This window comes from Emys orbicularis, chromosome 9, assembly GCF_028017835.1.
Source record: "Emys orbicularis isolate rEmyOrb1 chromosome 9, rEmyOrb1.hap1, whole genome shotgun sequence".
Classification (NCBI taxonomy): Eukaryota; Metazoa; Chordata; order Testudines; family Emydidae; genus Emys; species Emys orbicularis.
This window is the reverse complement of record NC_088691.1, coordinates 23,033,793-23,048,187: the sequence shown is the minus strand read 5'-3', so window position 1 is coordinate 23,048,187 and position 14,395 is coordinate 23,033,793. Positions and strand designations below refer to the sequence as shown.

At 45.4% G+C, this 14,395-nt stretch overlaps 1 protein-coding gene across 1 annotated transcript in view; it reads left to right on the top strand.

Moving 5' to 3' along the window:
• Positions 1-14,395, top strand: part of LAS1L (LAS1 like ribosome biogenesis factor) — a 51,749-nt gene that overhangs the window by 21,249 nt on the left and 16,105 nt on the right. Inside the window, exons 8-12 of the mRNA XM_065410722.1 lie at positions 6,887-6,972; positions 8,048-8,263; positions 9,065-9,203; positions 9,841-10,223; positions 13,362-13,509. Coding sequence (XP_065266794.1) covers positions 6,887-6,972; positions 8,048-8,263; positions 9,065-9,203; positions 9,841-10,223; positions 13,362-13,509 — 972 coding nt within the window. The remainder of the gene's footprint in view (positions 1-6,886; positions 6,973-8,047; positions 8,264-9,064; positions 9,204-9,840; positions 10,224-13,361; positions 13,510-14,395) is intronic.

Here is a 14,395-nt window from a genome sequence, read left to right as displayed (position 1 = left end):
ACTGGTTTCTCTCTCTTCTCCCTGTGCCTGCCCCCCCTCCCCCCTGAGATTCCATAAACAAACTCCTGCTTCCCATCTTGGAGTCCACTGTAGGAAAGAGGACAAGCAGTTGACAGATCTGGGCTATTTCATGCAGCCATGTCCTTTGGGTCCACTCCCATGCCTGGAACCTACAGGGAGAGGCTCAAGAAAAGGAAGCAACAACACAGTCCTACAAAAACACAAAATGGGCTTCTTACTTCTGTCATCAAGTGCCCGCCAAAAGTGCTTGATGCCCATCATAATGGACCCCGGGCCTCTAGGCAGTGGATGCTGGGACAGTTTTATTTCCTGCCCTGGTGTCTGCAGATGGTTGTGAGAGAATTTAGGCCTTTGTCCCTTACATTGTGTGGGCAAAATAGAACGGTTGAAAACAATCGCTGGAATAAACCATTGAACAAACTGAAGGGAGCATAATGCAAATTGGATATAAAGATGGATATTGTGTTAATTTATGTATGCACAGCTATGAGGCACAACTAGAGAGGTGCTGTAAAAGTAATCTGCTGAGCACTTACCTGAAAAATCAGACCCCTTCAATGTGTGTCGAGCTGAACATCTACAAACTGAGGCATCAAAAAGTCATTAGTTACAATTAAAAATCGTGGTGCGTGTATGCATGTCGGCCTGCAAAAATAGAAGTATACTTCTTTTCATCCATCGGCCCTGTGGAACTGGTTGATGAAATGGGACAGGTACCACTACGCACAGATACAGCCACATTCTCAGAAATGCTGTGCGAATGTACTGCACTTGCTTGGACTAAGCAGGTGAGCTCGCTGGGGAATGGTGAACCGCTGGAGGAACAAACTCTGCTGGAATCTCTTTGCTGTGACTTATAGCAAACATGTTCAAGAACTAGCCCTCTTTTGGATGGGGAAACTGAGGTACAGAAAAGTGAAATTACTTGATGGAGGCCATGTGATAAGCCAGAGGGGCAGAGCCAGGATTTGGACTCAGGATGATCTGGCTTCCAGTCCCATGCTTGGTCCATTAGACCACATTTCCTCTCATTCTATCTTTATTACTAAGTCCAGAGCTACAAACTTGTAAAAAACAGTATGGGCTGTTATATTTATAGTTAAGGGGAGGCTGTACCTATTTCCAGCAGCTGGAAATGATGCTCTGACTGGAGTGACATTTCTCTTCCTCCCACAGGCTTTCTTTGAGAGTCGAGAGTGATTAAAAGCATCTCCCATAAAAGAATCCTACCCGTGTCTTTTGCCTTTTTTTATTAGCAGTAGTACATTACTATATTAAAAATGAAAATAAGACCCTGTCACACTCTTGTTTCCATTGATCTTTATATAGCAACACCAGTGCTGTAGCATAGCATAGGTTCCTACTGGGGTAATGCCAATGGATCTCGCCTCTTCTGAGAGCAAACCTCCCTCCCTTAATTGGAGTTGTCTGTAAACTGCAAATGAATGGCCAATAAGCCACTGAAGCATTAAAAATAAAAAGCATTAAAAATAAAACCCCTGCCCCCTACAGCTTCTGGCTGCCATGAATCTGCCAATTGCCTTTTGACACCAAAGAGAGAGCAGAGAATGGTATTTGGATGCAAAAGCAGCAGAGAGAACAGGAGGCATGCTTTATGATGCATACCGTTGGCCTGATAAGTACCCTCTTGCTTAACCGTACAGAGGCCCTAAGGAGCCAACGGGAACTGCTCTTGTTGTGCACATTTCTGGCAGTGCTAGAAATACTCTGGCAGTCCAGGGAATTCTAACTAGTGCCACTGGTACTACAGAGATATCACCTCCAGGAAGCCTGCAAAGAGAGACTAATTCTTAAAGAACTACCATAGCCTTCTTTCTTGGGAAGATGGGGCATATCAACAGTTTCCTGTGAATTTTTGCAGATATTTACTTTTTTAAAATGGGAAAGAATTTTTGCTTTCATTTTCATAGTTAACCCTTAGAAAATGTACTAATTCCCCGGTGGCTAGAAGGTGTGAACTGGCGATTAGTGTATTCTGCTCTAAGGACACTCTTGTGTTGGGTATTGGAAGAATCTACTGTGTCACCCCTCTTATTCAGTGCATATTTGAGGATAATTAGTGAGGAGGCATAGGCTGAAGCATTTTCGGTATGCGGGCGATGCCCAGGTTTAAATTGCTGTCTCATCTGATCTGAAGAGTGCAGCCAAATGCATTTCCTGGCGTCTGGGTACTATTGGACCATGGATGGCTGTAGCTCAATCACTGGGGGAAAGAAGCAGAGTAGTTGGGTGAGGTTCTCTCAGCCCTTCTGAGGGTGTACAATCAACGTTTGTGACCAAAGTCCACGACTTGGAGTCTGGTTTGACTACCAGCTGTTTCCAGATGATCAAATAGTGGCATTGGGTGAGGTTGCTGTGTTCTCTCCTGGATATGGATTTTGCACTATGATTTTGTTACGGTTATTTTTAGTAAAAGTCATGGACAGGTCACAGGCAATAAACAATAATTCAGGGAAGCCATGGCCTGTCTGTGACTTTTGCTGCTGCAGTTTCCCCCACCACTGTGGTGTCTGGGAGCTGTGGGGTTTCCCCTCTGCCCAGGGCGGCTGGGAGCTGCAGGGTAACCATATTTCCCACAGAGAAAATGGGACACCCCAGCCGCTTGCCTGAGGTGTACCCCTCTCTCCCGCGTGAGGCTGTCGCCTTCCGGCCCCTCAGAAGTCTGTCACCTGTTGCTGGAACTTTGCAGGGGGCTTCCTGTCACTTGTCACTGCTGTCACCTGTTGCTGGAACCCTGCCAGGGCCCCACTGACTGTCTGCTCCAGAGTCCTACAACCCCTGGGGCTGAAGCAGAGAATGTCAAGGAGGTCTCTGGAAGTCCCGGATTCCATGACCTCCGTGACATAAACGTAGCCTTAACTATGATCCCTGTCTTCTCATCTCTAGACTGAATATTGCAATGCACCGTATTTGGAACTTGAACTTAAATGTAATGGAAAGCTGCAGCTAGTGCAGAATGTTGGTAGGCTGCTTGATGAGTACAGTTTCTTGCCCTCAGCACACTAGGCTTGTGCTCCAGGATCTACTGAGGCTGGGTATTGACAAACGGGTGGAATTTAAAATGGTGTGTTTAACATATGAAGCTCTAAGTGGCCTCAGACCTTCCTACCTGAGAGGCTGCCTTCTCCCTATGACACGCTGCCACAGTTAGGATGAACAGGGGTGCTTGAGCTTGGTTTGCGTCTGTATGAGAGAGCTACTGGTAGTGTGTGCTCTGCGAGGGTCCCTTTCTTGGCCTGTTCTCCCACACCATCTGAAGTGGCTGGCCTGGCCTGGCCTGGCCATACAGCAGTGCCAGTCTGGGCATTGACAGGGAATTGAGGTATGACCCTCTTCCTACCTGATATTTGTTCCTTGCCATTCCCTCAGACTGAGAACCATCAGGGAGAGGGAAAGGGTCACACTGGAATGTAGGGAAGGCCTAGCACGGAGGTGATGGCACTGATCAGCTGAAAGATGGTATTGGCAGAAGTGGTAAGGTGGGCAACGAGCAATAAGATATCTGTATGCAGCGGTGGGAGTGGTCTCCTGTTTGTAGGAAAACAGAGAAGCTGCTAGGAAGGGAAGGAGACTAAGGCTATGTCTACACTACGGGGGGGGGGGAGAGGATCGATTTCAGATACGCAAATTTGACGTATCTGATCCGATTTACCCCACTGTGAGGACGGCGGCAAATCGACCGCCGCGGCTCCCCCATCGACGGTGCTTACTCCTACCTGGGCTGGTGGAGTACGCGCGTTGATTCGGGGTAGATTATCGCGTCCCGAAGAGATGCGATAAATCGATTCCCCGAGAGATCGATTTTCTACCGCCGATCCGGGCGGGTAGTGAAGACCAGCCCTAAAAATGACAAGTTTACTAGTTCACTGGTTTTGGCAATCCAGGTGGCAGAGTCCAGGGCTAACGGGGTCCACTAACCTCTTCTAGTACTCCATACAACCTGAGAAAACCTGTCATTTAGCATTCCTACATGACTCTGGGTCCAGTTCATTGCTATGGTTCTGTCCATATAGACCACATGTGTGCAGTGGTGGAAAGGCAGGAAGATGCCGCTAGAGATTAAAAGCAGAATTAGTTTCCAGTGCTAAGGAATCTCCTGATGCCTCAGGGCAGGGGTGACCAACCTGAGCCTGAGAAGGAGCCACAATTTACCAATGTATATTGCCAGAGAGCCACAGTAATACATCAGCAGCCCCCCATCAGCTTCCCCCCCTCTCAGCGCCTCGCTCCCAGCACCTCCCGCCGACCAGCAGCCCTGCTGATCAGCGCCTCCCCCTCCCTCCTTCAGCTGTTTCGTGGTGTGCAGGAGGCTCTGGGGAGGGTGGGAGGGGGAGGAGCGAGGGCATGGCAGGCTCAGGGGAGGGGGCGGGAAGAGGTGGAGTGTGGGCAGGGCCTGTGGCAGAACCAGGGGTTGAGCAGTGAGCACCCCCCGGCACATTGGAAAGTTGGCACCTGTAGTTCCAGCCCCAGAGTTGGTGCCTATACAAAGAGTGTGGCTCCGCAGCCACAGGTTGGCCACCTCTGCCTCAGGGGACTGACCCAGTCACCTCCCTGAGTCAGCTGTGCTCGTCATCCCTGTTTGCATAATCACACGTTTGAGGCTGCATCTCCATGGATGTGACGTTAAATAGTCAGTGAGGAACAGTCATTGTATCTAGGACTATAGTAATTATCCTAGAACAGATTCCAGAAAAGAGAGGGATCTAAATCTGAACCTATTCTGTAAGGCAAGTCGCAGTCTACTGCTGGCCTTTCTAGTAGCTGGGGTCTCGCTGAATCACTTAGTTGCTGCAATTTGGTGTAGTGTTTGTGTATGTTTTACCTGCACCCAGAGGCCTTTGAATTGGGCTCATGTCTGTAGAATCTTAGATCAGATCTATTTAACTTGCCTTGATGTTCAGATTTGGGTTTGGGGATCTCCCCTCCCCCCCGAGACAATAAAAGCCTCAGACATCCTGTAACAAAGCATGTCTTGTTTAACTCTGGTTCTGCCTCTGTAAACCCAAAGAAAATAGAAGCAGAGATGCCATTTCCTCTCACTTAAGCATTCTGCATTTGAAAATGGCTGGTTTGATATTTGTGCTGTTATTTTTAATGCTGTCCTTTGTGTATTACCAAACACTGGACTAAGCAGAAGCCCTTATTCAAATAATGAGTGGCCGTAGGAATTTATACCTGGACCTACTGCTTCTTCTCACTGCCAACCTCCAGCTCAACCTATGTGAACCAGAGAGTTTAAATGAGTTTCCTCTGTCTCCCACTTCAGTTGCACCAAGTCCTTGTACTAGCAATTGCATGTCATCTTGGGCTGTGAGTTTCAGCTCTCCCATGCTAACCATGGCAGCTGTTAGGATGGGAGACCTCAAAGTACATTCCAGGTACTGCAGAAAATGGCATTGGCAATTCAGTAGGGGGTGCCCTTCTTCTGACATTTGAACTAGTATCTTTAACATAGTCATGGGGGATGCTTTTCTGCCAGAGGTTCAGAGATGTCATTTTTCAGATGGGACTTAACAGTCCTGACTGCTTGTGGTCCTTCTAGATCAGGGGTCGGCAACGTTTGGCACGCGGCTCGCCAGGGTAAGCACCCTAGCGGGCCGGGCCAGTTTATTTACCTGTTGACGCGGCAGGTTCGGCCGATCGCGGCCCCCACTGGCCGCGGTTCGCCATCCCGGGCCAATGGGGGCAGCGGGAAGCCGCGGCCAGCACATCCCTCGCCCGCGCCGCTTCCCGCCGCCCCCATTGGCCCGGGACAGCGAACCGCGGCGAGTGGGGGCCGCGATCGGCTGAACCTGCCGCGTCAGCAGGTAAATAAACTGGCCCGGCCTGCTAGGGTGCTTACCCTGGCGAGCTGCGTGCCAAACATTGCCGACCCCTGTTCTAGATCCAGGTTGTTAGACCTCTCTCACGCATTATTGGAATTAATCATTTTAATGAAAAACATAGTGCTGAATCCCCTGCACTGCTTTTGAAATGTCAATGCCTTGGGATTTTCCCCCCTTACCAGAGTACAAGTGTTAACCGTAGTGTCCTGGTCACATTCTGGTTTGGAGGATTGCGTTTCCCCTCCAGTTTCAGTGGGTATCTTAACTCCTAGACTACAGTTCGTATAGTGTTTTGGGGCCCTATTAATAGGCTTGGCAGAATTCAATTTTTATTTTTATCAATTTTTAATTGAAGTTTCTGCTGGGTGTCAGCGGCCTGGCTAACCCCCCAACCATGGGGGAGGCCACGCCACTACTGAATATCTCCTGCTGGAGTACTCCTCACAGTCCTGGCTGGGGATCTGTGCTCTGTCCCTCCAGGACTGCTGCCGCCTCCTCGCACCTTGTGCCTCCAGGGATTGTGTGTCAGCTGCCCTGAAGCCATGCAGGGAGCCCTCTGCAGTTCCACTGTCATGGGAATTGAGTAAGCGGGTCCTGATGGAGCAGATCAGAGACCCCCGCACTCCCAACTGGTGTGTGAGAGAGTAGATCTGTGATGGCAGGGCTGCACAGGGCTCCCTGCGCTGCCACAGGGCTGGTGGCACCCAATCCCTGCAGGTGCAAGGGGGAGGGAGGCTGCATTTGTGCTTCTTGTTTATCGATTGGGTTTTTTTGTTTTGGGTTTTTTTGGTGTTGATTTAAGGGTGTCAGCTGAAGTTGACATTTAATGACCTTAGTTGATTAAAGTCAAATCCTGCCAAGCCTGCCTATTAAGGAGCTGCCATGTCCCACCACATTTCAGCAGCAGGTGAGATGAAGCCCGTGTATATAGCATGTGAAGTGTTTTGGGGGTCAGGACAAGAGATGCTTTGGAAATGCAAGGTACGGATGGGACTAATGGGGATTTCTATTTGTTCTAGGGAGGTGGTGGCTGAAGCTCTGCTAGATGATGGCTCTCTCATTCCAACTGTGGAACAGCTGGAGACTTTAAATATCAAGTGTGAAGGTTAGTGTCTCAGACTTTATGTGAAATCCTTTAAATGAACACACCCGGGGTCAGGGCAGTGAGTTAGGCTTAATATGTTTTCTCATTATGATGAAAAACTAAGTTTGCATTAGTTTAATTTGTCTTGAAACATGCTGTGTACTTGCGCCAGGCCTACTCTCCTGCCCCTCCTGTCTACAACAAGTTTTTGTAAATCCTACCCCATCTTTTTGGAGGCCCCCTTTTCTTTTTTTCATGTTTGCCTTTTTGCTTCTGTACCCACTCCTACATGCATGAAGGCAGACCTTCCATGTCAATGCTACAGTTAAGTGGTTGCAAGCGGAAGGTTCCTTCTAAGTCTGATTGTGACTGTATGCCTCTCTCTTGCTGTATCTACGATAGCTATGGGTTTCATGGAGACCACAGGAATTTCCATTTGGAACTGGTCAAAAATAATGTTCTTGCCCTTGTATGACCGCCTCTAGCTGTGACTTGCTTCTGTGTTGCAGCTCACAGGTTGGGTGAGACTGCACTGATAGACATGAACATTGGCCCCTTTAAAATGCCAGTCTAAAGAGTGTTGGGCACCCAAGCCCTATTTTCATTGGAAATCGGGTGACTAACTCCGTTGGGACCAATTGAAAATCCCCACCTAAGAGATTCCCAGGGGGTTATCTTCACGTTTCTGTAATTATATTACAGTAGTAGAGCTCTTTGGAGCTGCTCAATACTATGTAGCTTTACCCTATACTAATCCTTTTTATAGTATCTTTTTAGATAGATTAGCTCTTAATTATGTGGGAGTTGAGCTTATGATGGCAAAGCATTAGCAAAACAGAGAGAGGTTTTCCTGTGGCTTACAGCATGATTAGATCAAGCTTCATATTTTCTGCTTTCATTGAAAAATTATATTAATTACCTAATTATCTATTCATTGTTTTTCCTGTCTTTGCTGATTATAAATGATTCAGAGAGGGATGCCAGGAGTAATATAGGGCCACTGAATACAGTATATGCTACTTACTTTTGAGCTATCAGATGTTATGTTTAAAATACTTTATCATTTAAGTGTAGTGTTTTTGTTTTTTTCCCATAGAAAATAAACAGTTGCTGGATTTCAAAATCCCTCAGACATTTTACTACTTCTGGCAGCCTCTGCTAAAGGGCCTCCAGTCCCGAGACTTTACACAGACCCTGCTAGAGAAAATGTTTGCTGACCTGAAGCAGTGTTCTGAATCTTCAGAACTCAGGCCTCAGTACCTGATCAACTGGATTGCTGAGATTCTGACTGCCAACGCCAAAGCTAAAGCCAGTGAGTGAGTCTGAAATTCTTTAGGTTCTATATGAAGATGGCTTTAAAATCCTCTCCTGTTTCAGTGCAAGGAATGGGGAAGATGGTACTTCTTTCAAGTCGGAAATTCAGGATCCTAATTATACTGGTCATATTAATTTACTATGGCTTTCAAGATCTCTGTTTTCATGCTTTTTAACTTGCACTTTCTGGGTACCCTTTAGTTCATTGTAATATATGGAAAAATGATTTCCAAAACTTCATTATGGGTTTTATCAAGACTTGAAAGGTGGTAATTTTTCCTGTAAGGGACCAATGCCCCAGCATGGTGTTGAGAGCACTGCACTGCTAATGTGCTGTTTTATACATAAAACCTGAACCAGTAGTTTGTGTTATTACAGATGCCAGTTGGACTTCTCATAATAAGCAGTTCTTAGGAATCCCTGGCTTCCAGTGCTGTGCTCAGACCACTAGGTCATACAGTGCTGCTTTTGCAACACCCCGGGGTTACTCTGTGTCCTGACCAGACCCCACTATGGCTGTTCTCATTTTGTTCTTCCTACTTATGCATATGTTGCCTTTGGGTGAGCTGTCTTTCACTTCCTGTCCTGAACTTTTTAGAGTTGCTGAAACTGCCAAATTATCGTATGTGGTGTGTCATTCCAGAGGCAGCTGCATTCCACAGCTGGTTGGAATGATGGCCTGAAAAGCACATGCCTCTTAAGGGTGAAAGGTGCTATAGAAATGTAAAAGGTTGGTTATAAACATGTTTCTTACGTTGAGAATCCCCCCTCTTCTTCATCCTTTTTTTTTTTTTTTAAGGGAGGAAAGTGAGACGCCCTTCACGGAGTCAGATAAACAAAAGGAAGCTGTTTCTCCGTAGAGTTTCCTTGCAGTGGATAAAGCTCATTGATGAATGTTTGGCAGCTCCTTGCTGGGCGACCCCACACCTCCTGCAGCGGTAGGTGTGACCCCCATCTCTTTGAAAAAGGACAGAGGGGACAGGAAGCAGATCATATGCAACCTGGTCAGAGCCATTGAAAAGAAGTACGTTCAGTTGTGGCTGGGACTCCTTCACTGACCTGCTGTCACCCTTGTGAAAACCCTTTGGTGTATACTAAACCTATATTGTTTCTGCTGTTCTCTCCACTGGTGCTACGAGAGAGAAAGCAGCAGAATTTTTCAGGTCTTTCTTTCAAAAAACAAATTTAGTAGAGTGGAGTAGAGAAACTAGAAATTGGTGACAAAAAAAATCTACATTTGAGGTATCCGAAAAGCAATGAATCATGATGAAGCTGGTTGACGTTAACAATGTAGTGAGAGCTTATAAAGGTTGTAATCTGTGCTTTTTCATGAAAATAATTAGGGGGGAAATTAAGAAAAAAATCAGAATATTTAAGAAAACAAAGAGGGAGAGTGAGTAGCCTAGGACCCCACTCAGCTTGGGAGGATTACCACCTCTGTCACGTGCACCATCCCGATGGCATGGGTGAGCTGGTTTAGAAGAGCTCATGTTTAAGAGCTGCTGGATTCCATAAACCTCTGTCCTGGAGTCTCTTCTTGCTTGTAATGCTTTGGTTCCCTCCTTCTCTTTCTAGTATCCTGTCCGACATGGAGCCTCCCTTGCCTTCAGATGCTCAGGAGAACCTTCTCTATCTCTCCTCCATCTACACCCAAGAAGGAGGCTCTCTCTCCAGTCCAGGCTCTTCATCAGACAGCAGTGGGCAGCCAATTTACACCACTGAGAGCTTACAGTGGAAGGCCAGACAGGAGAATCAGGCCAAAGGCCATAGGGTGGAAAGGCGAGAAACTGTACTGGGTGGTGTTGGTGAGGAAGAAGACAATGGGGAGGAGGAAGCTGAGGAGGAAGAGATGGAAGCTGAGCCAACGCCTTTGGAGGAACTTCTTCATGTTGATAACATGATGGTTATTGCTGAGAAAAGGGCAGCACTGCATGGGTCCATCTGGCAGATCAGTGCAGGTAAAAGTGATTTGAAGACTTATTCTGATGCCCTGGGTCTCTCTTTGTCACCACTAAATATAAATTGAAATGCACAGTGGCCCCTCAATACTTTCAGCCTGGTTAAGACTGAAGCTTACTTCAAATCCATGTTAAAGCTAAATCCCTGTAAACTGTTTTTTCAGCCTGCCACTTATAGGCAGCTCCCTTCTCGTGGCTCCCATGACACTGTGGTTACTTTTTACAGGTACACACAGCTAATGCTTCATTAACTTTCATATCACTGTGGTTAAAATTCCAGTTTACCTTGTTGGTGGAGAAGGGTGTGGGCTAGCGGTGAGCAGCAAAGAAAATATGAACATTTCATGGACTTTGGCAATACATGCTGAAAGCCTCCCCTTATCAGACCAAGAGTTCATTAAAAATGTTATTTATGTATTTCCAGTGGTGTGCAAAGTGCTTTTCAGACAAGTACCATGCTCCAGGAAGCTTGCAATATACACAGCCAGCCTTCAAATGGATGAAACGAGACAAGGAGTTCAGGGAGCAAATGGAGTCTTAGAGGCCAGAAAGGGGACCACGCAAGATCATCTAGTTTGACCTCCTGTATATCACAGGCCACCAACACCACCCAGTAACCTCACACTAAACCCAACAACTGGAATTAGACCAAAGTTTTACAACCCTGAGGAGATTAAACTATTGTGTTTAGGGAAGCTTAGCAACCACATTTTTAATTCTAAGACTACGTCCCACTACTATTGAATACTTATTTTTTGAAGGGCTAGGAGGATTTTAAGGTTTACAGGGTTCATTGAAGAAGCACGATTTGTTGAAGACTTTTGTGCGGGGAAGGGATGGGGAGGAAAGAACTGGTGAGTCAGATCAGGGAAGGCATTCCAGATACATTCGCAACAATGCGAAAAACAATTCACTCAGATACTTTTCCTAAGTACATTATTTTTTGTTTGTCTAAGCAATTATCTTTAATCAAATTGATGTTGGGTCACTAGAGTTGAATGTTCAGGTGAGTGGGAGAATGAAGTAATAGTGAAATGAGCAACTTTTCCATGGTAAGCAGGAGTTGGAAACATTCGGTTCACATTCTATGGCTGGCTGGAATAGAGAGCCTTTTCAGTGCTGTGTTTGGTTTGCGTGCATGGCTCTGCCAACGTGGTTCTGTTATATTGGTTCCACTTTGAGTAGCTTGACAAGTGAGGTTGCTCTATTTTACCCTTCTTCCTGCACCCCCCCACCCACATTATTACTTGGAACATGCAATACCACTTATTTTTTTAGATTGAGCAGGTTCCTGTTCTCCCCTCTCCAAAGTAGTAGCCATCCCTTTATCAGGAAAGCAAACAAGTTTTGAGAAGCCTTGCTTTCCAAACAATGATATGCGACACATCTATGTTTGACTTGGCTTTTGAAATTTAGGAGATGATTTGGATTTAGCATTATCTGCTGAACTTTGAATATGAGGTTCAAACAAACAGCCTCATTACTGCTGTCCAAGTTGGCACACTGTCACGGGGACTATCAGAAACTGAATAAAGGAGTAGGAAGTGGTGGGGAAGATGTAACTGTGCCCATCATTGTTGTAAGAACCTACCAGTTGATAAAAGGATGTGTACTTTCCAGGTATTGCTATGTTCCCTCTTTTTCACATTCTCCCCCCAGTCATGTGCAAATGATTCTTTACAGGTTATTCAGGATTCCCCCAGCTTTTATCTTGCTTCCCTTCTATTCTGTAGGGCAAGTTCCTGTTTTCAGTTACTACTGTATTTTCCTAACACTTCTAGGCTAGGACTTTTAAAGAGGCCTAAGTTCAATGTGAGATTGGTGTCAAACTCCCTTATGCTTTTTTGGAAAATCCCAGTTTGAATCCCCCTTATCTTAAGTGATCTTGTTCCAATTATCCAACTCCCACTTGGTTAAAAATATATTTCCTCTCTTCTGCTCCTGTCTTTGCTGATGGGATACCGGCAAAGAGGTTACTGTGGATGGAAACCAAAGGAGCAAACTGCTAGTGGCAAACATGCAGCTTTCTGCTCCTTAAAATGGGGGAATGTCTTACATGTGTGCAAGTGGCTCTTTCCATGTACTAGATCTTGGATTTTTTCAAGAACCAAATCAGGTGCTTTTCCAAAGTGTAATGTTGAATTAACGCACATGAGCAGCTTTGTTAGTTTTCAAATGTCACAAGTAAATTAAAACAAAAAAAAATATCTAAATTTAAATAAAAGAAATTGCTCTAGAACGTGACTCTGAAGAAGACTTGGGGTCATGGTGGATAATCAGCTGAACGTGAGCTCCCAGTGCCATGCTGAGGCTAAAGGGGCTAACGTGTTCCTTAGATGCATAAATGGGAATCTCAAATAGGAGCAGAGAGGTTATTTTACCTGTGTATTTGGCACTGGTGCAATCACTTCTGGAATGTTGTGTTCAGTTCTGGTGTCCACAGTTCAAGAAAGATGTTGATAAATTCAGGAGAGTTCAGAGAAGAACGATTAAGTTACGGTTTCTAATCTTTTATTGTGATCGACTCAAGGAGCTCAAACTTTTAATGAAGAAGAATGCTAAAGGATGACTTGATCAGAGTCTATAAGTACCTGCTACATGGGGAACAAATATTTGATAATGGGATCTTCAGTCTAGCAGAGAAAGGTATAGCATGATCCAGTGGTTGGAAGATGAAGCAAGACAAACTCCAACTGGAAATAAGGTGTAAATTTTTAACAGTGGGGTAATTAACCATTGGAACAGTTTTCCAAGGGTTGTGGTGGATTCTCCGTCACTGGCAACTTTTAAATCAAGATTGGATATTTTTCTACAAGATCTGCTCTAGGAATTATTTTGGGGAAGTTCTATTGCATGTGTTATACAGGAGGTCAGACTGGATGACAAGAATGGTCCTTTCTGGCCTTGGAATCTGTGGGGTTTAATAACTCAGAGTATCCCAAAATGTTTGGACAAGCTGCACTTTGGAGAAGCAGCAGAAGTCAGAATCAAAATTTGGAGATGTTATTCCCAAATGTATGCTACACAATTCTTGCATGAGATATGAAATGCATGAACAGCCCACATACTGTTTTCTGAAGTTTAGTTAGAAAGCGCATGCTTCTTGTTTTGTACCATGAATGTTGTTTTCCCACCCAGATGGAGTGCAGTGGAAAGACTTTCCTCTTGGGAAACTTCCAGGTCAGACAGATGACCCTGATAGCCTATTGGTGGATAGTTATTCTATGATGTCCATGCTCGATCAGCCAGTAACAAGAGACGACGGAAGGAACTCCCCCAGTACAAAGTAAGTAGTGGTATGGGTGGGGGTGTCTGACATTATGCTATCAAGTACATGTTGTTTATGCTCAGCCCTGCACCACCCCAAAAAGAGTCTGAGACAGCTGTTCCTGTTAATAGCTGTAGCAGGTTGAGAAATGTTTAATTGTTCTCTCTCTCTCTGCTAGCATTTCATTGACTTCTAGTCTGAGGATACAGGAAGAGGCCAGAGAGGGTTACTTTAAATTAAAAAAAAAAAAAAAAAAAAAAAAATCTGTTTTGAGCAAAGTGCTTGGCTGAATCTCACAGGAAAATGGCAGGGGGCATAGAGACCTTTACCGTGACAAGATAAATTAACTCGGTAATGTGGTAGTCCAAATTGTACTATTTTAACCACAGGCAAATTCATTCAGTGATGTCACTGGGTAAAATATGCTCTCCCAGCAACTACTATCACTACCTCCTACCCAGATCCCTCAAGTTAAGTTAAAAATCCAAGTAACCTGAACAGCAGCTCTATGATGTGATGTGGTCAGGATGCCTTTAATGGAAAGCAGCATGGTCTTGTGGCTTAAGCCCTGCACTGGAAGCCAGGAGACCTGGGTTGTGTTCCTGAGTCTCGCACATACTCACTGCATAACCATAGGCAGGTCATTTAACCTCTTTGTGCATCAGTTTTCCCATAGCCTACCTTGCATGGGATAGGTGTTGAGACTTAATGAACAAGTGTTTGTAAAAGCACTTTGAAGTACTCTGGTGGAAGGGACCAAAAGAGAAATCAGTTTTATCACAGGGGGCCACAGGCAATGGGTAACTGCAGAATATATGTCGTAATGTAGAATGGTGCTTCTTTTATATAACCAAGGAGATGAATATGCCCGGAAATTGGTGTGAGCAAACAGAAACTTCTCACT